General features: G+C 46.9%; 1 protein-coding gene across 1 annotated transcript in view; it reads right to left on the reverse strand.

Annotated features, from left to right (window-relative positions):
• Positions 1-3,391: 3,391 nt before the first annotated feature.
• LOC117352024 (fructose-1,6-bisphosphatase 1-like) overlaps positions 3,392-24,716 on the reverse strand; it is a 53,583-nt gene continuing 32,258 nt past the window's right edge. The window contains exons 6-7 of the mRNA XM_033928007.1: positions 18,411-18,530; positions 3,392-4,060 (exon numbers count right to left, since the gene is read on the reverse strand). Of these exons, the coding sequence (XP_033783898.1) occupies positions 3,872-4,060; positions 18,411-18,530 (309 nt within the window). The 3' untranslated portion in view covers positions 3,392-3,871. The remainder of the gene's footprint in view (positions 4,061-18,410; positions 18,531-24,716) is intronic.

Below are 24,716 nucleotides of genomic sequence, written 5' to 3' on the forward strand. Positions count from 1 at the left end.
ACCAAGTGCAGCAGTCACTGGCAGCATCCATGAGCCACCGAGGTACCTGCCAAGCTTGGTAAAAGGGATTTCCAGCCAACTGCAGAGGAAGTCCTCAACTGACAGCTTGGGGGTCCTCATCAGCTGAGTATTTATATTTTATATTTATAAGAACATAAGAAGTTGCCTCCGCTGGGTCAGACCATAGGTCCATCGTGCCCAGCAGTCCGCTCCCACGGCGGCCCATCAGGTCCATGACCTGTAAGGTGATCCTTTGCCTAAAACCCTTCAATCCCCTTTATCCCTCTATCTATACCCTTTTATAATCCTATCTATATCTCTATCTGTATCCCTCAATCCCTGCATCCATCAGAAATTTATCCATTCCTTCTTTGAAACCCCGTAATGTACTCTGTCCTATCACAGCCTCCAGAAGCGCATTCCAGGTGCCCACCACCCTCTGAGTGAAAAAGAATTTCCTAGGCTCTGGTAAAAACCCGTTTACAAAGTATGTATTCTTCCCAATTAATATTTCTAAATTATTAAAGTGTCTTTGCTTATTTGTAAATGGGTCTCTACCAAAGCCTTTAATTCAGTAGCATAATTAAATGAAATAACTACTTCTGAAGTTTATAGGGACGGGTGAGGATGGATTTGATTCAAGCGGGGACAAATTTCATTCCACTGGGGACGGGCAGGGACGGATTTGATTTCTGTCCCCGTGCAACTCTAAAAGACCCGAATAGTCCATCCAGTCTGCCCAAACTGATTCAATTAAATTTTTTTCTTCTTCACTATTTCAGGGCAAGAATCCAAAGCTCTGCCCGGTACTGTGCTTAGGTTCTAACTACTGAAGTCTCTGTCAAAGCTCATCCCAGCCCATCCTTAACCAAACAGCCATATACACAGACTGTGCAAGTCTGCCCAGTACTGAACTTAGTTCTTAAATATTTACTATTATTTTCTAATTCTAGATCCTCTGTGTTCATCCCATGCTTTTTTGAATTCTGTCATCATTTTCCTCTCCACCACCTCTCTCGAGAGTGCATTCCAGACATCCACCACCCTCTCTCTAAAGAAGAATTTCCTTACATTGCTGAGTCTCCCACCCCTCAGCCTCAAATTACACGCCTGATTTTACCATTTTCCTTTCTCTGGAAAAGATTTTGTTCTACATTAATACCTTTCAAGTACTTAAACGTCTGAATCATATCTCCCCTGTCCCTCCTTTCCTCTAGAATATACATATTCAGGGCTTCCAGTCTCTCCTCATACGTCTTTTGTCACAAACCTCCTAGCATTTTCATCACCCTCCTCTGGACGGCTTCAAATGTTACGTCCTTTGTCAGATACATTCTCTAAAACTGAATACAATACTTCAAGTGAGGCCTCACTAATGACCTGTATAGGGGCATCAAAACCTTCTTTCTTCTGGTTACACCTCTCTTTATACAGCCCAGCATCCTTCTGGCAGCAGCCACAGCCTTGTCACACTGTTTTTTCACCTTTAAATTTTCAGACACTATCACCCCAAGGTCCCTCTCCCCATCCGCGCATATCAGCCTCTCACCTCCCAGCACACAGGGTTCCTTCTGATTATTAATCCCCAAATGCATTACTCTGCATTTATTTTTATTGAATTTTAATTGCCAAATATTAGACCATTCCTCTAAATTTTGCAGATCCTTTTTCATATTTTCCACTCCCTCCACGGTGTCTACTCTGTTACAAATCTTGGTATCATCCACAAAAAGGCAAACCTTACCTTCTATCCCTTCAGTAGTGTCACTCACAAACATATTGAACAGAATTGGGCCCCAGCACCGAACCCTGAGGGACTCCACTACTCGCCTTTCTTTCCTCCGAGCAACTTCCATTAACCACCACCCTCTGGCATATGTCCAACAACCAGTTTCTAATCCAGTTCACCACTTTGGGTCCTAACTTCAGTCCATTAAGTTTGTTCAAGAGCCTCCTATGAGGAATTGTGTCAAACGTTTCACTGAAATCTAAGTAAATGACATCTAGCATGTCCTTGATCCAGTTCTCTGGTCACCCAATCAAAAAATTCATTCAGGTTCATTTGACACGATTTACTTTTAGTAAAGCTGTGTTGCCTCAGATCCTGTATCGCAGTAGATTCTAGGAATTTTATTATCCTTTTTTTCAGCAACACTTCCATTATTTTTCCCAACAACCAAAGAGAGGCTTACCGGCCTGTAGTATCCTACTTCATCTCTGTGACCACTTTTGTGAATAGGGATCACATCTGCTCTCCTTCAATCCCCAGGAACCACTCCTGTCTCCAGAGATTTATTGAATAAGTCTTTAATAGGACCTGCCAGAACCTCTCTAAACTCCTTCAGTATCCTGGGATGGATCCCATCCGGTCCCATCACTTTGTCCACCTTCAGTTTTTCAAGTTGCTCAAACACTTTCCTTCATGAACGGTGCAGAATCTACTCCATTTTCTTGCGTAACTTTGCCAGACAGACAATCTCAGCCCTTCTCCGGGATTTTCTTCCATGAACACAGAACCGAAGTATTTTCTTTAGCACATTTGCTTTTTCCTCATCAATCTCCACATATCAGTTCCTAGCATCTTTTAGTTTAGCAATTCCATTTTTCATCTTCTTCCTTTCACTAATATATCTGAAAAAATATTTGTCTCCCTTTTTTCTACATTTTTAGATATATGTTCTTCCACCTGCGCTTTCACCAGACATATCTCTCTCTTGGCTTGCATTAGTGAATTGAATGTGTTTGTGATACAGCGGTCTTTTGGTCATAGCTGTCTTTTTCTACTATACTTATTTGATACAGTCAAACCTCAGTTTGCGAGTAACGCAGTTTGCGAGTGTTTTGCAAGACAAGCAAAACATTCTCGCAAATCTTGTCTCGCAAACCAAGCGTTGACTCGATTTGCAAGCACCCCCCTCCCCCGGAGAACCAGCATCGCTCCTCTCTCCTTCCCCCCCCCCCCCCAACAGCACTCAGCCTCTGGCACCAGCACACAGGCCGTGCTGGTGAAAGAAGTTCCTGCCTTTGCCTTGAGCATCTGCGCATGCTCAAGGCCTTCTGGTTCTCGCTCTCTCTGAGATCTCAGAGAGAGCGAGAACCAGTGCCAGTGCCAGATGGGGTAAGGCTGAGTGTTGTTCAAGGAGGGGAGCAGCACTGCTGGCCTTGGGGGGAGTGGGAACTTATCAAGTGAGTTTCCCGTACTTCCTCTGGGGAAACTTGCTTTGATATACGAGCAATTTGGTTTACAAGCATGCTTCTGGACCGAATTATGCTCGTAAACCAAGGTTCCACTGTATTTCTATTATAATAGTAAAGGTGTAGTGGATATTGTTGAAAAATAACTTAGAAAAGGGATACAGACTTTGCAGTTGGTTTGACAGAACCCAATACCTCTCACTATTCTTCTTTATTAAAATAAATAAAACTGGATTAATAAACCCTGCAAAAGAACATTTTTACTATTATTGCAGTTACAGGGCAGAAGTTACACTCTATTGGTTACATGTTTTCAGCAAGTTTCAAATTTTTGAAATTGCACTGTAAAACTGACCATCTTGAGCTATACAAGTAAGAGTATTTAACAGCAGAGAAACTACAAACCTCTATAGATTCTTCACATTTTCTAATGTCTTTTGAAACAATTCTTTGAAAAGTGTTTACTTACAAGGTGAATTTGTTGCATAAAAAATAAAATAAGTCAAAGTTTTCATAGAAAAAATGCTGCTTTTTTTTATTCATAAGGCTTATATTTTAGATTTTACATTTTCTTTATCTTGAGAGGAGAGAGTGCAAGCAATGGAATGAAGCTTTTGCACAGAAGCATTTCACAGTTTCGTCTTTGGTCCAGGTTGCCGGAAGTATTTGCCTGTCCTCACTTGTGATGTTTCTTATAAATTCTACTATATTCCAGCACCTCCTCTGGAGAGCCCAGAACAACAGGCACCCTCTGGTGGATGTTGTCAGGAATCACATCCAGCACGGCCTCAGCTCCTGTTGTGGCCATGCCCCCGGCCTTTTCTATTACATATGCCATGGGATTACACTCATATAAAAGTCTCAACTGCAAAATGAAGACAAGACATTTAAAGCTCTGATTAGCACTTTTGTCTACTTGTAAACAATCTTATGTTTCAAAAATGACTGGGATGCCAAGCTGAACAAAAAATTACCCTTCCTGAATGCAATGAAGGAGCCTGCTCAATACTGGGGATGCTTAGCAACCACAAAGCTGGCGGCCTTAAGAGCAGACATTCTCTAAACATTTGATAAATACCACGTTTGCTATTTTTCCTTGTGGGCCAGGTTTTAAGAGTTCTTAAAAGGTTCTCTTTACAATATCTGAAGCATCACTATCCAGATAGTGTCAGGATAGTCTACAGATGGTCACATATTTCATATAGTGGAAATTTTCAGCACCAGTATCAATGAGCTGCTCTGTCTAGATATTCAACAGCAGCCATGATCTAGATACTGCCACTGAGTAATGCTAAATGGTTGTGGTCCTCGGGCAATATTATGGAAAATTTATGTATTGGATCATTTTAGCTGAAATATGTTCTTGTAGATTGACAAGATCAAAGTTAAGCAGTATGTCCAAGTAAGTTTATAGCAGTTTTCAACCCAATCCTCAGAACTCTAAGCCAGTCTGTTTTTCCAGATATTCATAATGAATATACATGAGATAAATGTGCATGCATGGCCTCAACTGAATGCAAACTTCATGCATATTTGGTGTGCATATAATTTTTGAAAAACAGACTGACTTTTTGAACTCCAGGTCTACAGAAGAGCCCTTAATGAACTTGTCAGACCATTCAAATGGCCTCATAAAAGGGGGAAAACCAGCAGATAATCCCAAACGCTAGACCAGCCGAGGGAGATTGCAGGCAAGCACGTGGTAAGTGAGACTGCTTGCAGGCTGAGATAGCGGCAAGGGCAGAGAGGAGCAGAAAAGCTTACAGAGAGGCGGAGTCAGTGGGAGAGAGGATCAGAGGTGATCGGAGGCAGTGGGAGAGAGGAGTGGAGGTGATCGGAGGCAGTGGGAGAGAGGAGCAGAGGTGAGCAGAACGCAGTCGGAGAGGCAGAGGACTGCATTAAGGGGAGCGGAGGAAGCACAGCAGATCGGGACACGGAGAGGGGACGAGGCGGGTTGTAACTCCGCCCACCTCCCGACATCACAGCCGATCTCCCCCATAAAAGGGGGCGAGCCAACGGCACACAGCCGTTCAGCGCGCGGCGGCTCGCCTTAGCGAGAGCGCCTTTGCGAAGGGCCTCCGTATAACTGCCAACGTACGATCCAAATGCATAACAAGGCAGAGTACAATCACCTGCACTGATAACTAGCAAATTAACCTTTAACCCATCTTTCAAACTTTCCCTGTCCCTCTATAACCTTCTATCACTAACTTCTATAACTTTCTATAACTAGCTACTTAATTTCAAATCCATCTTTTAACCTTCTACCCATCTTTCCAACAGTCAAACTTGCAGACAGATTTTCCAAACTAAACAGGCAGACCTTACCAGCCACCCTATCCTCAAACTTGCAACCCATTTAATTGGCAGACCTTCCTAACTAACTAACAAACAGGCAGTCTTAACTAACAATTAGCTGACAACCTCCATGCCAATCCAATCTTATCAGCTTCTTTAACTGGGTAACTAGGAGGCTGGACCTGGGAGAGTCCCTAGATGTCGTGTACTTGGGACTTCAGTAAAGCTTTTGACAGCATCCCCCACCGCAAGATGAAATCAATGGGATTAGGTGAAACACTAACTGCATGGGTCGACGACTGGCTAAGTGGGAGACTTCAGAGGGTGTTGGTTAACGGTACCCTCTCTAAAACGTCGAGGGTGACCAGTGGAATGCCGCAGGGATCAGTCTTGGGCCCGATCCTTTTCAACATATTTATAGGAGACATGACTCAGGGGCTTCAAGGTAAAATAGCATTATTCGCCAACGATGCCAAATTATGTAATACTGTGTGACACCGCAAGTAAAAATGATTTGTCTGACAGCATGAAGCAGGACCTGCTTTTACTGGAACATTGGTCCACAACCTGGCAGCTGGGCTTCAATGCGAAAAAATGCAAGGTCATGCACCTTGGTAACAATAATCCGTGTAGAACATACACACTGAATGGTGAAACCTTGTCCAGGACTACAGCAGAGCGGGATTTGGGGGTGATCATTAGTGGAGACATGAAATCAGCCAATCAAGTGGAGAAGGCTTCATCTAAGGCTAGACAAATGCTGGGATGTATCCGTAGAAGCTTTGTTAGCCGGAAGCCAGAGGTCATTATGCCGTTGTACAGAAGCATGGTGAGACCTCATCTGGAGTACTGTGTGCAATTCTGGAGGTCGCACTACAGTAAGGATGTGCTGAGAGTTGAGTCGGTTCAGCGAATGGCCACCAGGATGATCCTGGGGCTCAAGGATCTCTCGTATGAAGACAGGCTGCACAAGTTGCGGCTATACTCTCTCGAAGAACGTCGGGAGAGGGGAGATATGATAGAGACATTTAAGTACATCACTGGTCGCATAGAGGTGGAAGACGACGTTTTCCTTCTAAAAGGACCCTCGTCCACAAGGGGACATCCGCTGAAAATCAGGGGGGGGGAAATTTCATGGGAATACCAGGAAGTACTTCTTCACTGAAAGAGTGGTGGACCATTAGAACGAGCTCCCGGAGCAGGTGATCGTAGCCAGCAGCATACGAGATTTTAAGAATAAATGGGATGCCCACATCGGATCCCTACGAGGGTAGCATTGGGGGAGGGTTGTTGGAGTGGGCAGACTTGATGGGCTATGGCCCTTTTCTGCCGTCATTTTCTAAGTTTATCCTACTAACCTTCAACTGTGTGTCAACTAACAAATACCCGATTAAATAACTTACAAATATCTTATTAAAAAAAAAAAAAAAAGGCAGATAGAACCAGAAGCAATAGGACTACAATCAAGGCAGGCGGTCCAGTCACCAAAGGGATCGAGGGGGTGGCCACGGAGATGGAGGGAGAGCTGGGACGGAGCACAGAGGTCTCTGTACAGACCGAGGCCATCCCCACAAAAATGACTACAGTTTCTACACAGACAGAAGTGATGGACCAACTAGATGACAGCCTTTTACAGGAGCTGAGGAGCCTGAAGGAGGAGGTCATGCGCTTAAGAAGCATCCGGGACGACGAGGCTTTCATCGATGAAGTCATCCAGGAACTGTCCCAGATCACCGAACAGGAACCAGACAAGACCATCCTCAGGATGCCCAAAACTACCAAACCTGCAACCTTGAGACCAACAATCGGAATTCAGGAAGAGGCTGACGACGCTGACTCCTGGCAGCTGGTAACCTCCTCCACAGGCAAACACAGAAAACCTTCCTCTTATTCTGTCTCTCTTTCTCACACACAGGGCAGTTCTACATCAACCCCGCAAATCACATTGAGGAACAGATTCCAGCTGCTTCAGGAAGGAGCTGACAATGAGGAACAGGAAGAGGTCCAGCAGGAGGTTCCGGTCCCAGAGGCATCAGGTCAGCCCCCCCCCCCCCTAAGAAGCATAGAGTGGTGGTTATTGGGGATTCACTGCTGAGGGGCACTGAGGGACCAATCTGCAGACCAGATATTCAATCGAGAGAGGTCTGCTGTTTACCAGGGGCCAGGATCCGGGATGTAACCGCTTGCTTGGACAGAGACTCATCAGGCCCCAATACCACTTCCCCATGCTTCTTATCCATGTCGGAACCAATGACACCGCCAGGAACACCCCGGAGAGCATACCTGAGGACTTTGGAGCCCTGGGTGAGAAGCTGAGGAGGTTGGATGCACAGGTTGTGTTCTCCTCGATCCTTCCAGTAAGGGGCAAGGGAAGAGCCAGAGAGGATCACATCCAGAGGACTAACGACTGGCTGCAAGGATGGTGCAAGGAGATGAACTTCGGATTCCTGAACCATGGAGAGGCACTACAAGGACTACAGGGACCAGATGGGCTACATCTGTCCAGCAGAGGGAAGAACGTCTTTGGACACCGACTAGCCCGCCTACTCCATAGGGCTTTAAACTAGGTAAGTTGGGGGAGGGTACAGGCACAAATAACCTACCTGGTTTGGTAAGCTGCCAATACTATTTCAGGTCTGAGGTATATACACATTGGAATTCTGGGTCGGGGTCTAAGGCGTTAACACACATTTCCAAGTCTGGGTCTGGGGGGCTACTCACATTTCTGAGTCCGGGGAGGGGTACTCACATTTCAGAGGCCGGGGTAAGTTCACACTGTGATTCAGGGTCTAGGGGGAATACACACATTGCAAACAATACTAAAAGAGTCGATGTAGCTCAATCGGGAATATCACCACATAGCCATAACAAATTTAAGATTTGGAGGGCTATGGACGTCAATGCCCACAGTTTGGGCAACAAGATTCTGGAATTAGAGACGGAAATGAGGGACGCCGACCTAGATGTGGTGGCGATATCCGAGACCTAGCTCACAGACTCCCATGGGTGGGACATGGTCATACCGGGTTACAATTTGCTTCACCAAGACAGGGAGGGCAAAATGGGAGGAGGGGTAGCACTATATGCCAAAGATGACATCAAAGTTACCAGAATCACAGACGTTAGGTACACAGGGGAATCCCTTTGGGTAAATTTGGCCAGGGGAAAAGACAAATGCCTGTACCTTGGCATAATATACAGACCTCCAAGACAACAGGATGACCTAGATATGGAATTAATCGAAGACAGAGTATCACCTTGCGTGAGGACACAGTATTGTTGGGTGACTTTAATATGCCTGATGTGAATTGGAACACACTTTCCTCTGCGACCGGCATCAGCAGAAGGCTATTAAACTCTATAAAGGAAGCAAGACTCAAGCAAATGGTTTTGGAGCCAACTAGGGCCAGGCAATTCTAGACCTGATACTTACCAACGGAGAAAGTGTCACAGAGGTCTCGGTGGGAGACACGTTGGCCTCCAGTGACCACAACATGGTGTGGTTCAATCTCAGAAAAGGTTTCACCCAAATCTAACACATTAACCAAGGTCCTCAGCTTCAAGGACACCAACTTCGAGAACATGGGGGATTTCATCCATCAGTCACTGCAAAACCAAGCAGAGACAGATAATGTAGAGGAAATGTGGTCAACACTGAAAACTACCATACAAGAAGCAACAAACCGATTTATAAAATCAGTAAGTAAATGACTTAAGAAAAAATAAACTGCAGTGGTTCTCTGCGGAGATCTCAAACCTCATAAAGAGCAGAAAAGAGCATTCATCTCCTACAAACATTCAGGGAAGCACGACTCCAGGGAAGACTATCTGGCCAAGTCAAGAGCCGTCAAAACGGCAGTCAGAGAGGCCAAATTCCAGATGGAGGAGAATCTAGCAAAGAACATCAAAAAGGGCGATAAATCATTCTTTAGGTATGTTAGTGACAGAAACAGGAACACAGGAGGGATAGTACGCCTTAGGAAACCAGACAGGAACTATGTAGAATCGGACTCTGAAAAAGCTAAACTTTTAAATGAATACTTTTGCTCAGTCTTCACCCATGAGGCGCCGGGATCCGGCCCTCAGCTACCGACAGGGGATAGCTTGGTAGACCCGTTTTGCAATTTCGAGTTTACGCCCAGTAGTATCCAAACTCAAGGTTGACAAAGCGATGGGGCCAGACAACCTACACCCCAGGGTACTCAGGGAGTTAAGTGACACCTTGGCGAAACCGCTATCCACACTCTTCAATCTCTCCCTTAACACAGGAAGAGTCCCGCTAGACTGGAAAACGGCTAATGTCATTCCACTCCACAAAAAAGGATGCAGGACGGAAGCTGCGAACTACAGACAAGTGAGTCTCACATCAATAGTGAGCAAACTAAAATGGAAACACTAATCAAACGCCAATTGGATACGATCCTGAACGAGGGGAATCTACAAGATCCCCGTCAACATGGGTTTACAAAGGGGAGGTCCTGTCAATCCAACCTGATCAGCTTCTTTGACTGGGTGACGGGGAAGCTGGATATTGGAGAGTGCCTAGACGTCGTGTACTTGGATTTCAGCAAAGCATTCGACAGCGTACCTCACCGCAGGTTGTTGAGCAAGATGAGCTCTATAGGTTTGGGTGATACATTAGAAACATAGAAACATGACGGCAGAAAAGGGCCAAGGCCCATCAAGTCTGCCCACTCTATAGACCCTCCCCTTAAGATTAGCCAATGTTTTGCCCTGACCCACGTAGGGATCCCACATGGGCATCCCATTTATTCTTAAAATCTGGCACGCTGCTGGCCTCGATTACCTGTACTGGAAGCTTGTTCCATTGATCAATCACTCGCTCCGTGAAGAAATACTTCCTGGTGTCGCCGTGAAATTTCCCGCCCTTGAGTTTGAGCAGGTGCCCTCTTATGGTTGAGGGGCCTCTGAGAAGGAAAATGTTATCTTCCACTTCTATACGTCCGTTGACGTATTTAAACGTCTCAATCATGTCTCCCCTCTCCCTGCGTTCCTCGAGAGTGTAGAGCTGCAAATTGTTTAGTCTTGCTTCGTACGAGAGACCTTTAAGCCCTGAGACCATTCTGGTGGCCATCCTTTGGACCGACTCGACCCTCTGCACGTCTTTGCGGTAATGTGGCTTCCAGAATTGCACGCAGTATTCCAGATGAGGTCTCACCATGGTCCTGTACAATGGCATTATGACAGCAGGCTTTCTGCTGACGAAACTTCTACGGATGCAACCCAGCATCTGCCTTGCCCTTGAGGAAGCCTTCTCCACCTGATTGGCAGATTTCATGTCTGCACTAATGATTACTCCTAAATCTCGTTCCGCTGAAGTCCTGGTCAAGGTCTCCCTGTTCAAGGTATAAGTTCTGCACGGGTTTCTGCTACTTAGGTGCATGACCTTACACTTCCCAGCATTGAAGCCCAGTTGACAGGTTGAGGACTAGCATTCCAATGTACGCAGGTCCTGCGCCATACTATCTTGTAAATTGCTCTCACTTACCATATTATATAGTTTGGCGGCGTCGGCGAATAATGTTACTTTACCTTGAAGCCCTTGAGTCAGATCTCCTATGAATATGTTGAAGAGGAGCGGACCCAAGACCGAGCCCTGCGGCACCCCGCTGGTCACCTCCGATGTCTCAGAGAAAGTACCGTTAACCATCACCCTCTGAAGTCTGCCACTCAGCCAATCATTGACCCATGCCGTTAGAGTCTCTCCTAACCCCATCGATTTCATCTTGTTTAACAGTCTGCGGTGTGGGACGCTGTCAAAAGCTTTACTGAAGTCTAGGTACACTATGTCCAGTGAATCTCCTTCGTCCAGTGGGGTGGGGGACTGGCTTGGAGATAGACTTCAGAGGGTGGTGGTGAATGGCACCCCCTCCAAAACGACAGAGGTGATCAGTGGAGTACCGCAGGGCTCAGTCTTGGGCCCGATCTTATTCAACATCTTCATAAGGGACTTGGCTAAGGGGCTTCAAGGTAAATTAACGTTATTCGCCGATGACGCCAAACTATGCAATATAGTAGGCAAGAGCACAACAGGGCCTGACATTAAATCAATGACAGACAGTATGACGCACAACCTTCTCCTACTGGAGCATTGGTCCAGGACCTGGCAACTAAGTTTCAATGCCAAAAAATGCAAGGTCATGCACCTTGGCAACAAAAATCTATGCAAGACTTACACTCTTAATGGTGAGATCCTAGAGAGAACTGTAGCGAAACGAGACTTAGGGGTGATCATCAGTGAGGACATGAAGACTGCTAATCAAGTGGAGAAAGCTTCATCTAAGGCCAGACAAATCATAGGTTGCATACGCAGGAGTTTTGTTAGCCATAAGCCATAATGCCATTATATAGGTCCATGGTGAGACCCCATCTGGAATACTGTGTACAATTCTGGAGGCCACATTACCGCAAAGATGTGCTGAGACTTGAGTCGGTCCAGCGAATGGCCACCCAGATGGTCTCATGACTCAGGGATTTCCCGTATGAGAAACGGCTGAATAAATTGCAGCTCTACACACTAGAGGAACGCAGGGAGAGGGGAGACATGATCGAGACGTTCAAATACCTCACGCGCTGTATCGAGGTGGAGGAGGATATCTTCTTTTTCAAGGAACCCACGACAACACGAGGGCATCCGTGGAAAATCAGGGGAGGGGAATTGCATAGCGACACCAGGAAATACTTCTTCACCGAGAGGGTGGTGGATCGATGGAATGGTCTTCCGATACAGGTAATTGAGGCCAGCAGCGTGCCTGATTAAGACTAAATGGGATCAATACGTGGGATCTCTTCACAGAGAGAGGTAAGGGAGGGTCATTGGTGTGGGCAGACTGGATGGGCCTTGGCCCTTATCTGCCGTTACTTTCTATGTTTCTATCTTTTGTAACCCACAGAATATGTATTGTATTTGTCAGATCTGGTGACATAGCAAAACCAATTACAGCCCAATCTGCTTGTTTTACCAGTACAGAGAAGTTCAAAATACAATAGCTTAAGAAACTTCTGAAGACACATTTGTGTACAGTGGCAATTGTTTTACTAGATAGCCACCTGGGTAATTACTAGAATCAGGGTGTTTTCCTGAAATCTAGTGTGGGCTATTAATGGAGGCAAAATCTCTTTACGCCACTCTACTTCCCCACAACAATGCGCTCCTCCACTTCCCCACCCCATCTCTTTATCTCTCCGCTGGTGTAGGGCCTTGAGCACTTACGCATGCTCAAAGGCTTGAGTATTAGTGCATGCTCAAGACCCTGCACTGGCAATGACCCAGCACCAGAACTGTGAGAAAAGGTTGAGGATGGGACTTTATATCCTGCTTTTTCTGTGTGGTTGCAGGGGGGGGGGGATGGAGAGAGTAGTAGTGTCAGTTACTGCAAATTCTGTGGGGTGGGCTATTGTTGGAATTTAAATTTGGCTTTTAAGATTAAATTTACAAGGTGTTCCAATGCTGAAACAGGAGGTGGGCTATTTTTTTTAGACAGAATTATTTCTCCCTCTATGACCAACAATTTTCCTTTCTTCCTTTCCCTATGTGCACCATCTCTTTCCCTCTCTGACTCACACACTCTCATGCCCAACAATTCTCCCTTTTAATTCCCTTCTGTGCCCCAAGTTCATGCCCCTCTCTTCATCCACATGCATCTTTTCCTTTCCAGTCGTGTGCATTTCCTCTCTATTTCCTTCCATTCCACTTTATCCATATGCATCTTCTTCCTCATGTGCATATCTTCCCTTTCCCTTCAGTTCCCCTTCCCTCTTCTCTATCCATGTGCATTCCCTCCTCTTTCTTCCTCTCCATCCTATAAGAAGCATATCCCTTCTCTTCCATCCATGTCCAGCATTTCTCTACACCCATTCATCCAACCTTACCAACTCTCTCCATTTCCCCACATCCCTCAATCCAACATTGCTCCCTCTCCTCCCACCCCCCCCCCACACCAGTAAGTCCAGCATTTAACCCGTCTCCTTCTGATACCCTACCATTGCCTGACCTGGAATCTGGATTCCGTGTTGGGCCCAGCCCCAACTTCAACGAAGAGCCTTCACGTCCATACGCTTGGGAAGGTCCTGTTGGCCCCACCCACTGACACATTTGCATCAGAGGGGCAGTACCAACAGGGCCTCATGATTGGACAGACTTGAAGGCTCTGCGTCAAGTTAAGCTAGTGCCAGTGCCAGGCCTTGTATAGACTCGAGTCCCTGACAGGCAGTGGGAGAGTGCAGAAGTCAGAGGGCTCTTCATTGCTGGCGTTAGCTGGGTGTTACCTGGAATGTGGGGCCACCCCAGCTGACCCAGAAAGCTTCCATCCACCTTCTGGGCCAGCCGTAGTAGCCTCGAATTATCCCAGGACAAGCAGGCAGCATATTCAACAGGTGGGTGACATCACCGACAGAGCCCTGCAGCGGATAGCTTCACAAGCAGACTTGCTTGAAGATCTTTGTAAGATCTTATGAGTGCTGCGCGCGTCTCCTGTGAGGTACCTCAGTTCAACGTTTTCCGTGGAGCCTGTTCACTTCAGCTCTGCAGCTCTTCGTTGTCTTCTCGCACCGCAGCTTTGTTATTTATTTTTTAGTCGCTGTGCTCATGTGTTCTTTATCTTTTCTTTAAAAAAAACAAAACACCACAACCTAAGTTTTGTTTCTTTTTCGGCTGGTGGTTCTTTCGTCGGTCATCTTTTTTTATGTCCCGGCCTCTTACCAGGTTCAAAAAATGTAGCCAATGCGGCAGGGTAATTTCACTCACAGACCCTCATCGTTGGTGTATTGTTTACCTGGATCCTGAACATTGCCCCGACACTTGTTCGCGCTGTGCTACCCTTCAACCTCGAGCCCTTCGCAGACACCGTGCTAAAATTCTTCAACTATTTGGCACTATGGAGCAGTCTGCTGAAAGGGCCTTGACCTCGGTTTCAGGGACAACCTCGACTTCCAAGATCTCGACCCCGACACCCGTGGTTGCCTTGACCTCTTCGGCCTCGGCTGCTGTCCCTTTAAAGTCTTCATCTGTGGGTAAGTCTCCTGTTTCTCCTTCAGGTACCCTTCCTAAGAAGCCTCCAGAGTCTCAGGCATCTCAGGCCGTGCCTACGGTCCTGCCAGCCTCTTTGAGACCTCCAGCTAAGCGTGCCTCCAAACATATGGAATTTTCATCCTCGAGGTTGCCCTCTTTGGAGCGCACTGCTGCACCTTAGAGACCTGATCCTTTCATCTCGGTGCCTATGTTCAAGGACATGTTGACAGCCATTCTGACCACTCAGATTTCCTCTGTCATGGCTCAACTCCCGGCCTCGACCCTGCTTCCTACGAGCCAGCCTGAACCTCCTGTTGAAGCACCTCAAGGCAAGCCTCAGAAGTTTTGTCGCTTATCATCCAGTGAGTCTTCGCCTCGTCCTGGGACAGACTCTCCTGAGCCTCGATCGAGGCATTTGAGGCATCTTGCTTCCAAGCGAGGTCCTGAGTCTTCTCTCAAGCAAAAGACCTCTCCTTCTTCGGATACTGAGTCTCCTATGCCTCGTTTATCAATGGCCGTCGAGACTTCTTCAAAACCTAAACATAAGTCTCGGTCTCACAAGGCTTTTCCACCGGCTGCTTCTCCTCAAAGTCCATCCAGGTCGAAGACTCCTCCATCGAGACCGCTTCTGAGGGAGCCTTCTCCTCTTGCCTCGAACCACTCTGTTCCTCGGACCCCGGGGACTTCACACTTGAGGCTTCTTAAGTGCAAGCACTCTTCGACTCCTCCTGTCACAGATAGTAGAGCTTCTTCGGTGACTATGCTGGATTCTGAGCCTCCTTCTCAATATTCCAGAGAGGCCTCTCCTTCCTATTCAGTGGCTCCTAAGTCTTGCTGTCCTTTTCCTGAGGGTCCATCTACCTCGAAGTCTGCCTCATTTGCGAGATTTGTCTTTGACATGGGGAAAGCTCTTCAGCTGGATCTTCACTCTGATTCCAAGTACACTCCTGAGTACTTGGCCGACATGGAGTTACCTCATCCACCCAAGGAGACCTTGAGGCTTCCTATGACTCCTGTCTTAAAGCAAAACTTTCCTCAGGAATATGGAAACCCCTTATTCTATTATGGCCATACCATCTAAGTTGGAATCCAGGTATCGCACTGTACCTTGTAAGGGATTTGAGAAATCCCAATAATCTCACCAGTCCTTGGTTGTGGAATCTTCATTAAAGAAAGCTCAACCATCTAAGCTTTATGCTGCGGTCCCTCCAGGCAGGGAGGGCCGTACAATGGACAAGTTTGGCCGTAGGCTTTATTAGAATTCCATGATGGCAAATAGAATTCTCAATTATATTTTCACTGCTTATTTTAATCACTTCCTCAAAATAATGCCCAAGTTTTATCCGGCTCTTGAGGAACAGCGTCTTCCAGAATTCAAATTATTCTAACTGTCACAACTTCAACTCTTCATGCTGCAAGCCACATATGCCTTTGCGCTCTCGAGTTTCTGCTTTTGCAGTAGCCATGTGTCGCCTCGCTTGGCTGCGCATTGTTTGCATGGATCCCAATTTGCAGGACCGTCTAGCAAACTTGCCTTGCAGGGAAATGAACTTTGATGATTCCATTGAAGCTGCTACAAAGCGCCTCTCTGAACATGAGCGCTCTTTTGCTTCCATGATTAGGCTGAAGCCTAAGACTGCTCCTGCTCAGCCATACAAATATCCACCACGTCGTTATCCTCAAAAAAACGACACCAGCTTTCTCCAGGCCTCCGCCTAGACGACCTCCACAGCAACAACGACAGCAGAAAGCTCAGACTCCTGCTGCGGTTAAATCAGCTCAGTCTTTTTGACATTCCCAGTCTGAGCATACTAACCTCCCTCCATCAGACTTCTCTTCTGCCCACGGAGGTCGTCTTCACCATTTTTATCACCAGTGGGAGATGATCACCTCAGATCTCTGGGTTCTCACCATCCTTCGGGAGGGATACTCACTTCACTTTCTTCAAGTGCCTCCTGATCTCTTTCCAAGAGAGTGTCCTTCCAATTCGTCACAACTTCCCCTTCTTCTTCAGGAAGCTCAGGCTCTTTGCCTTCGAGCTGTCGGAGGTTACCTTGAACCAGCAGGACACGGGCTTTTATTCCTGTTATTTTCTAGTCCCAAAGAAGACAGGGGATATGCGACCCATTCTGGACCTCAGAGCTCTCAACAAATTTCTAGTCAAAGAAAAGTTTCGGATGCTATCTTTACCAACTTTGTTTTCCCTGGTGAATCAGGGGGATTGGCTATGCTCTCTGGCTCTCAGAGGCTTACACTCATATCCCGATTCATCCAGCCTCTCACAAATATTTAAGATTTCGGGTGAGGAATCTTCATCTACAATACAGAGTTCTTCCTTTCGGACTCGCCTCATCCCCCAGTTCAGTGGTGGTGGCTGCAGCCCTCCGTATCCATGGTCTTCAAGTTTTTCCAAACTTGGAAAACTGGCTCATCAAAACCCCCTTTCCACAAGGGGTTATTGCAGAGTCCATCTCAGCGCTATTACAGCTTTTCACGTCCCAGTTGAGGGAAAGCCTCTCACTGCTCATCCTCTGGTCTCCAGATTTACGAAAGGTCTTTTCAATGTTAAGTACAACAAAGAAAAATGGGGAAACCCAATGATCCACAGTGAAAACAATCCACCGATGAAAATAAAAACAAAAACTGTGGATACAGATGTTTTGGAGATAATTTATTAAACACTGACATTTAAAACCATGAAAATTCAATTTAAAAAGTACAATGATAAAAAATACTGTGATAAAAATCCAAACAAGTTGGGACATCCTGTTTCCAAGAGAATAAGAACATAATTGCTGCTGCTGGGTCAGACCAGTGGTCCATCCTGCCCAGCAGTCCGCTCACGCAGTGGCCCTCAGGTCAAAGACCAGTGCTCTAAATGAGTCCAGCCTCACCTGCGTATGTTCCAGTTTAGCAGGAACTTGTCCAACCGTCTTGAAACCCTGGAGGGTTTTTTCCCCTATAACAGAATCTGGAAGAGCATTCCAGTTTTCCACCACTCTGGGTGAAGAAGAATTTCCTTACATTTGTATGGAATCTATCCCCTTTCAACTTTAGGGAGTGCCTTCTCGTTCTCCCTACCTTGGAGAGGGTGAACAGTCTGTCTTTATCTACTAAGCCTATAGTAGATATTTCTAACTGGCTGGCTGACTGCCTGTATCTCGTTCTGTTATGCTTAGACTGGAATAGCACTGGAGAATCATGTCACAGCCCACAAAATTAGAGCTATGGCAGGTTCTGTTTTCCTTAGATCTACTCCCATTGAAGAAATCTGTAAAGCTGTCACCTGGTCCTCAGTTCATACATTCACTTCTCACTATTGGCTGGATTCTTTCTCCAGATGGGATGGGCACTTCAGCCAGTCTGTATTAAAGTTTATTTTCCTAAAGGCCAATACTCCCACCATCCAATTCTTGTTAGCTTGGAGGCCACCTATCAGTGATAATATGCTGACTGCTTGTCCTGGGATAAAACAGTTACTTACCATAACAGGTGTTATCCAGGGACAGCAGGCAGATATTCTCACTGATGGGTGACGTCACTGACGAAGCCCCTGTATGGACCACTTTAAAAGTACATTGCCACTTTAAGTCCTTAGAAAGTTTGCGATAGCCCGCACCACACATGCGCATGTGCCTTCCCGCCTGACGTAAGCGTGCAGTCCCTCAGTTAAGATAAGCCAGCTAAGAAGCCAACCCGGGGAGGTGGGTGGGTTGTGAGAATGTCTGCCTGCTGTCCCTGGATAACACCTGTTACGGTAAGTAACTGTGCTTTATTCCAGGATATTTAAGATTCTACTTTCTTGAATAATCCAGCATGTTGCCAATTCAGTCAATGTAAAATGGAGCATGCAGATAAGAATCTTTTAAAAGCTGATCATCTGTACCTTTCCTTTTGGACTCTTCTCATTAGCTGGGTACAAGAAAACTCCCCCATACACCAGTGTACGATGAACATCAGCAACCATGGATCCTATATATCTTGAGGCATAGGGAGCACTACCATCCTGAAGAAAAAGTTTAAAGTATTCAGAATCAATGGCACCAAAATATGAGCACCGTTTACAGAATTCAGTTCATGGTGGCCAATATACATACACATACACATATACACACATACACAAATTAATAGTATACATAAAATATATCTAGGACCCAAAACGTTGGGAGATAGGGACCCAACAGGGTCCATGTTTCGATAATATCTTACTCAGGGTCCTAAAAGTCCCGATAGAAACACATGGATTAAAACTAAACAGTAGTGAATTGTAACTAAGCGCATGAGGAATACTCATTGGGTCCTAGATATTTTATGTGGATTTTTAATTTGTATATTTTTAAATAAGCCTGCATCTTGAACGTCACCATTTACACTGAGTTTTTGTTTTTGCTGGATTTGCATTTTTCTGTGGCATTAAGGGTCAATCTCTTGCTCGTTTTCCTGAGGTTCAAAGTGCAGAATGTCTGTAAGGGGGCACTTTGAGTTTTGTATGGCTCCTAATCTAATATTTGTGTGTTGTGCACACCTGTAGTTACAAGTCAGTCAGCTGTTATAAGACTGATCTTTTTCTGGCAATATTCCCCCAGTAATTAGGGATAGGCACCCATAAAATTTATCTTTGTGGGTTTCATTCAATTAGATATGAATGTCATTAAGGGAGGGCATCCTATTTGCATATACTGTGCCCTTTTCTTAAAGAATGCTTTTTCTATCCAGTGTGTGCACGCCAAGAAAAGCGAGCACTATATGCAAATATAACATGTCCTTATAAGTGAATGACATTCATTTGAAACAGCTGCCCATCTCTACCAGTTCTCAGAATGCCTCCCAAGCAATGCATCTTCAGAAATCTAACTTGCACAGACAACAAATCAAGGTTTGCCAACTATAAAAAAAGAAAAAATACAGAAGATGAAAACGCTATTATATGTAGTCTACATAGAACCAGAGTAATCAGACTTTTTAAAACCAGTACTGGATAAGGTATACTTGGATTTCCAAAAAGCCTTTGACAAGGTACCTCATAAACGCCTACTGCAGAAACTGAAGAACCATAGGGTGGAAGACGACGTACATAGATGGATCGGAAATTGGTTGGCAGGTAGGAGGCAAAGGGTGGGAGTGAAGGGCCACTACTCTGACTGGAGGAGGGTCAGGAGTGGTGTTCCTCAGGGGTCGATACTCGGACCGCTGCTGTTCAATGTATTTATAAATGATCTAGAAACGGGGACGAAGTGTGAAGTAGTAAAATTCACAGACGACACCAAACTATTTACTAGAGTTAGGACTAAAGAGGACTGTGAATATTTATAAAGGGACCTGAACAAAACTAGGAGAGTGGGCGAAAAGGTGGCAGATGAAGTTTAATGTAGAGAAATGTAAAGTCTTGTATGTAGGAAACAGGAACCCGATGTACAGCTATACGATGGGAGGGCTGGTAATGGGTGAAAGTAGCCTAGAAAAGGACTTGGGGGCACTAGTGGACAAGACAATGAAGCTGTCGGAACAGTACGCAGCGGCCTCTAAGAAGGCGAACAGAATGCTAGATATTATCAAGAAAGGTATTACAACCAGAACGAAAGAAATTATCCTACCATTGTATCGGGCGATGGTGCGCCCGCATCTGGAGTACCACATCCAATATTGGTCTCTGTACCTTAGTAAGGATATGGAGATACTTGAGAGGGTTCAGAGGAGAACGACGCGACTGATAAAAAGGTATGGAAAACCTTTCATATGCTGAAAGGTTAGAGAAACTTAGGCTCTTTTCCCTGGAAAAGCAGAGACTTAGAGGGGACATGATAGAGACCTATAAGATCATGAAGGGCATAGAGAAAGTGGAGAGGGACAGATTCTTCACACTTTCGAAAACTACAAGAACGAGAGGGCATTCGGAAAAATTAAGGGGACAGATTCAGAAACAATGCTAGGAAGTTCTTCACCCAAAGGGTGGTGGACACCTGAAATGGGCTTCCAGAGGGTGTGATAGGACAGAGTACAGTATTGGGGTTTAAGAAAGGATTAGATAATTTCCTGAAGGAAAAGGGGATAGAAGGGTATAGATAGATTACTATACAGGTCCTGGACCTGATGGGCCACCACGTGAGCGGACTGCTGGGCATGATGGACCTCTGGTCTGACCCAACAAAGGCACTGCTTATGTTATTACTGGGGGGAAGGGAGGGGAGGGGAGGGGGAACCCCCACCAAAATCCATGAATAAATTTAAGGGCCTGGCTAAATAATAAATTGGGAATTCCAGGATCAAGTATGGTCATTTGTTAAGTGAACTCAATTAAAGTTTGGATAAATTTCCTAAAAGAGAAGTCCATAGACCCATTGAGATGACTTGGGGAAATCCACTGCTTATTCCTAGGATAGGCAGAATAAGATCTGTTTTACTACTTGGGATCTAGCTAGGTACTTGGGACATGGGTTGGCCACTGATGGAAACAGGATACTGGACTTGGACCCTTTGGTCTTTCCCAGTATGGCAATTCTTATGTTTTTAAAATATTTGTGAGACTAAGATCTTTATCAGACCAGAAAGATCTGGCCATTTAAATCCATGCATCTGTGATACTGAGATTAGATTACTGAAAAGCACAGTTACTTACCGTAACAGGTGTTATCCAGGGACAGCAGGCAGATATTCTTAACGCATGGGTGACGTCACCGACGGAGTCCCGGTACGGACCCTTTTTACTAGAAAGTTCTAGTTGGCTGCACCGCGCATGCGCGAGTGCCTTCCCGCCCGACGGAGGAGTGCGTGGTCCCCAGTTAAGATAAGCCAGCTAAGAAGCCAACCCGGGGAGGAGGGTGGGACGTAAGAATATCTGCCTGCTGTCCCTGGATAACACCTGTTACGGTAAGTAACTGTGCTTTATCCCAGGACAAGCAGGCAGCATATTCTTAACGCATGGGTGACCTCCAAGCTAACAGAGAGGGAGGAGGGATGGTTGGCCATTAGGAAAATAAATTGTGTAACACAGATTGGCCGAAGTGCCCATCCCATCAGTAGACAGTAGTGAGTAGTGAACGTGTGAACTGAGGACCAAGTGGCAGCCTTGCAGATTTCCTCGATGGGCGTGGAACGGAGGAAAGCCACAGAAGCAGCCATAGCTCTGACCCTGTGGGCCGTGACAGCACCTTCCAGTGAAAGATCGGCCCGAGCATAACAGAACGCAATGCAGGCAGCAAGCCAGTTGGAAAGCGTCCGTTTAGAGACAGGACGACCTAGACGGTTAGGGTCGAAGGACAAAAAGAGCTGAGGAGATGAGCGGTGCGCCCTGGTACGGTCAAGGTAGTAAGCAAAGGCACGCTTACAGTCCAGCGTGTGCAATGCCTGTTCCCCAGGATGAGAATGGGGTTTAGGGAAAAAGACAGGCAACACAATGGACTGGTTGAGATGAAAGTCCGAGACCACCTTGGGGAGGAATTTCAGATGGGTACGCAGAACCACCTTGTCATGGTGAAAAACAGTGAAAGGCGGGTCGGCAACCAGTGCATGCAGCTCACTAACCCTCCTGGCAGAGGTGATGGCAATGAGGAAAAGCACCTTCCATGTCAGAAATTTGAGTGAAGTTGTGGCAAGAGGCTCAAACGGAGGTTTCATGAGGGCTGATAAAACCATTCAGGTCCCAGACGACTGGAGGCGGCTTCAGAGGTGGTTTGACATTGAAGAAGCCTCTCATGAACCGGGAAACCAGGGGATGAGCCGTAAGAGGTTTTCCGAGGATAGGCTCATGAAACACAGTGATGGCACCGAGGTGGACTCTGATTGAGGTCGACTTCAGGCCAGCGTCGGAGAGAGAGAGAGCAAATAGTCCAGTACAGTATCCACCGCCAATGAGGCGGGATCGTGATGATGAAGCAGACACCAAGAGGAGAACCGGGTCCACTTCTGATGGTAACATTAGAGGGTGGCCGGTTTCCTGGAGGCATCCAGAATACGACGGACAGGCTGAGACAGATTAGCTGGAGAGGTCAGCCCGAGAGAAACCAAGCTGTCAGATGGAGCGAGGACAGATTGGGATGTAGTAGAGACTGATGCTGCTGTGTAAGTAGAGTAGGAAACACAGGAAGAGGAATGGGCTCCCTGGATCTGAGCTGGAGCAGGAGGGAGAACCAGTGTTGGCGAGGCCACCGAGGAGCGATGAGAATCATGTTGGCTCTGTCCCTGCGGAGTTTGGACAATGTCCGCAACATCAGAGGCAGTGGAGGAAAGGCATAGAGGAACCGATCCGTCTAGTCGAGCAGGAATGCATCCGGGGCCAGACGATGAGGAGAGAAGAGTCTGGAACAGAACTGGGGCAGCTGATGGTTGTGAGGAGCTGCAAAGAGGTCCACCTGAGGAGTGCCCCAGCGAGCAAAGATGGAGCGGAGTGTGGGAGGATCCAGAGTCCACTCGTGAGGCTGAAGGATGCGGCTGAGATTGTTGGCCAGGGAGTTCTGTTTGCCCTGGATGTAGACAGCCTTGAAGAAGAGACTGCGGGCCGTGGCCCAGGTCCAGATGCGGATGGCCTCCTGACAAAGGAGGGGAGATCCGGTGCCGCCTTGTTTGTGTATGTAGTACATGGCGACTTGGTTGTCTGTGCACAGGAGAAGAACCTGTGGGTAGAGAAGGTGCTGGAAGGCCCTGAGAGCATAGAACATGGCCCTGAGTTCCAGGAAATTGATGTGATGTTGACGCTCCTGAGGGGTCCAGAGTCCCTGGGTGCGAAGATCTCCCAGGTGAGCTCCCCACGCATAGGGGGAGGCATCTGTGGTTATGATCATGGAGTGAGGGGGTAGATGAAAGAGTAGACCCCTGGAAAGATTGGAGGAGTTCAACCACCAGCGAAGAGATTGCTGAAGAGACGATGTCACAGAGATGGGATGAGAAAGAGGATCTGTGGTCTGTGACCATTGGTTGGCTAGAGTCCACTGAGGTGGAGTCGCGCCAGAGGAAGTACATGGACCGTCGAGGCCATATGGCCCAGGAGGATCATCATCTGCCGAGCTGGAATGGAGTGATGAAGGAGCACCTGACGGCAGAGGTGGAGCAGGGTTCGATGGCGGTCGGTGGGGAGAAATGCCCTCATTAGAGTGGTGTCGAGAACTGCTCCAATGAACTGAAGTCGCTGTGTGGGAAGCAGATGCGACTTGGGGTAGTTGATCTCGAACCCCAGGAGATGGAGGAATGAGATGGTGTGTTGAGTGGCTTGTAGCACAAGCAGAGACGTAGGTGCTTTCACCAGCCAATCGTCCAAGTAGGGGAACACCTGAAGGTCGTGAGACCCGAGGAAGGCCGCCACCACAATAAGGCACTTGGTGAACACCCTGGGTGATGATGCGAGGCCATAGGGTAGCACTTTGTACTGATAGTGATGGTGCTGTATCTGAAACCGTAGATAGCGACGTGAAGTCGGATTGATTGGTATGTGAGTGTAGGCCTCCTTGAGGTCTAGGGAGCATAGCCAGTCGTGGTGAGAGAGAAGCGGGTAAAGCGTGGCCAGGGAGAGCATTCTGAACTTCTCTTTGACCAGACACTTGTTGAGGTCCCAGAGATCGAGGATGGGCCGAAGGTCTCCTGTTTTTTTGGGAACCAGGAAGTAGCGGGAGTAGAATCCCTGACCCCTTTGGTCCGGAGGCATCTCTTCGATGGCATTGAGAAGAAGGAGGGATTGGACCTCCCTCAGGAGGAGGGGGGTTTGGGAGGAGTGAGAAGCAGACTCTACGGGAGGATGGTCTGGTGGAAGAGTCTGGAAGTTGAGAGTAGCGGTGGCGAATGATGTTGAGGACCCACTGGTCCGAAGTGATGACCTCCCAACGGCTGAGGAAAAGTTGAAGACGTCCTCCGATAGGTTGAGGGAGAGGTAGCGATGGGGGGAGACTGGCTATGCTCTGGAGAAAGGAGTCAAAAGGGTTGAGACGGTTTTGATGGAGGAAGAGGCTTGGCAGGCTGAGTCTGCGGGCGAGCTTGAGGCTGATGCTGGTGGCGAGACTGTTGTTGAGGCTGGTTGAGAGGTCTGGCCAAGAACCTGCGTTGGTAAGAAGACTGTTGTCTGTAGGGACGGGCAGGCGGAGTCTTCTTTTTAGGTTTGATCAGAGTGTCCCACCTGGTCTCATGTGCTGAGAGCTTCTGGGTGGTCGAGTCCAGGGACTCTCCGAAGAGTTCATCACCCAGACAAGGTGCGTTGGCCAGGCGGTCC

This window comes from Geotrypetes seraphini, chromosome 1, assembly GCF_902459505.1.
Source record: "Geotrypetes seraphini chromosome 1, aGeoSer1.1, whole genome shotgun sequence".
In the NCBI taxonomy this organism is placed as follows: domain Eukaryota; kingdom Metazoa; phylum Chordata; class Amphibia; order Gymnophiona; family Dermophiidae; genus Geotrypetes; species Geotrypetes seraphini.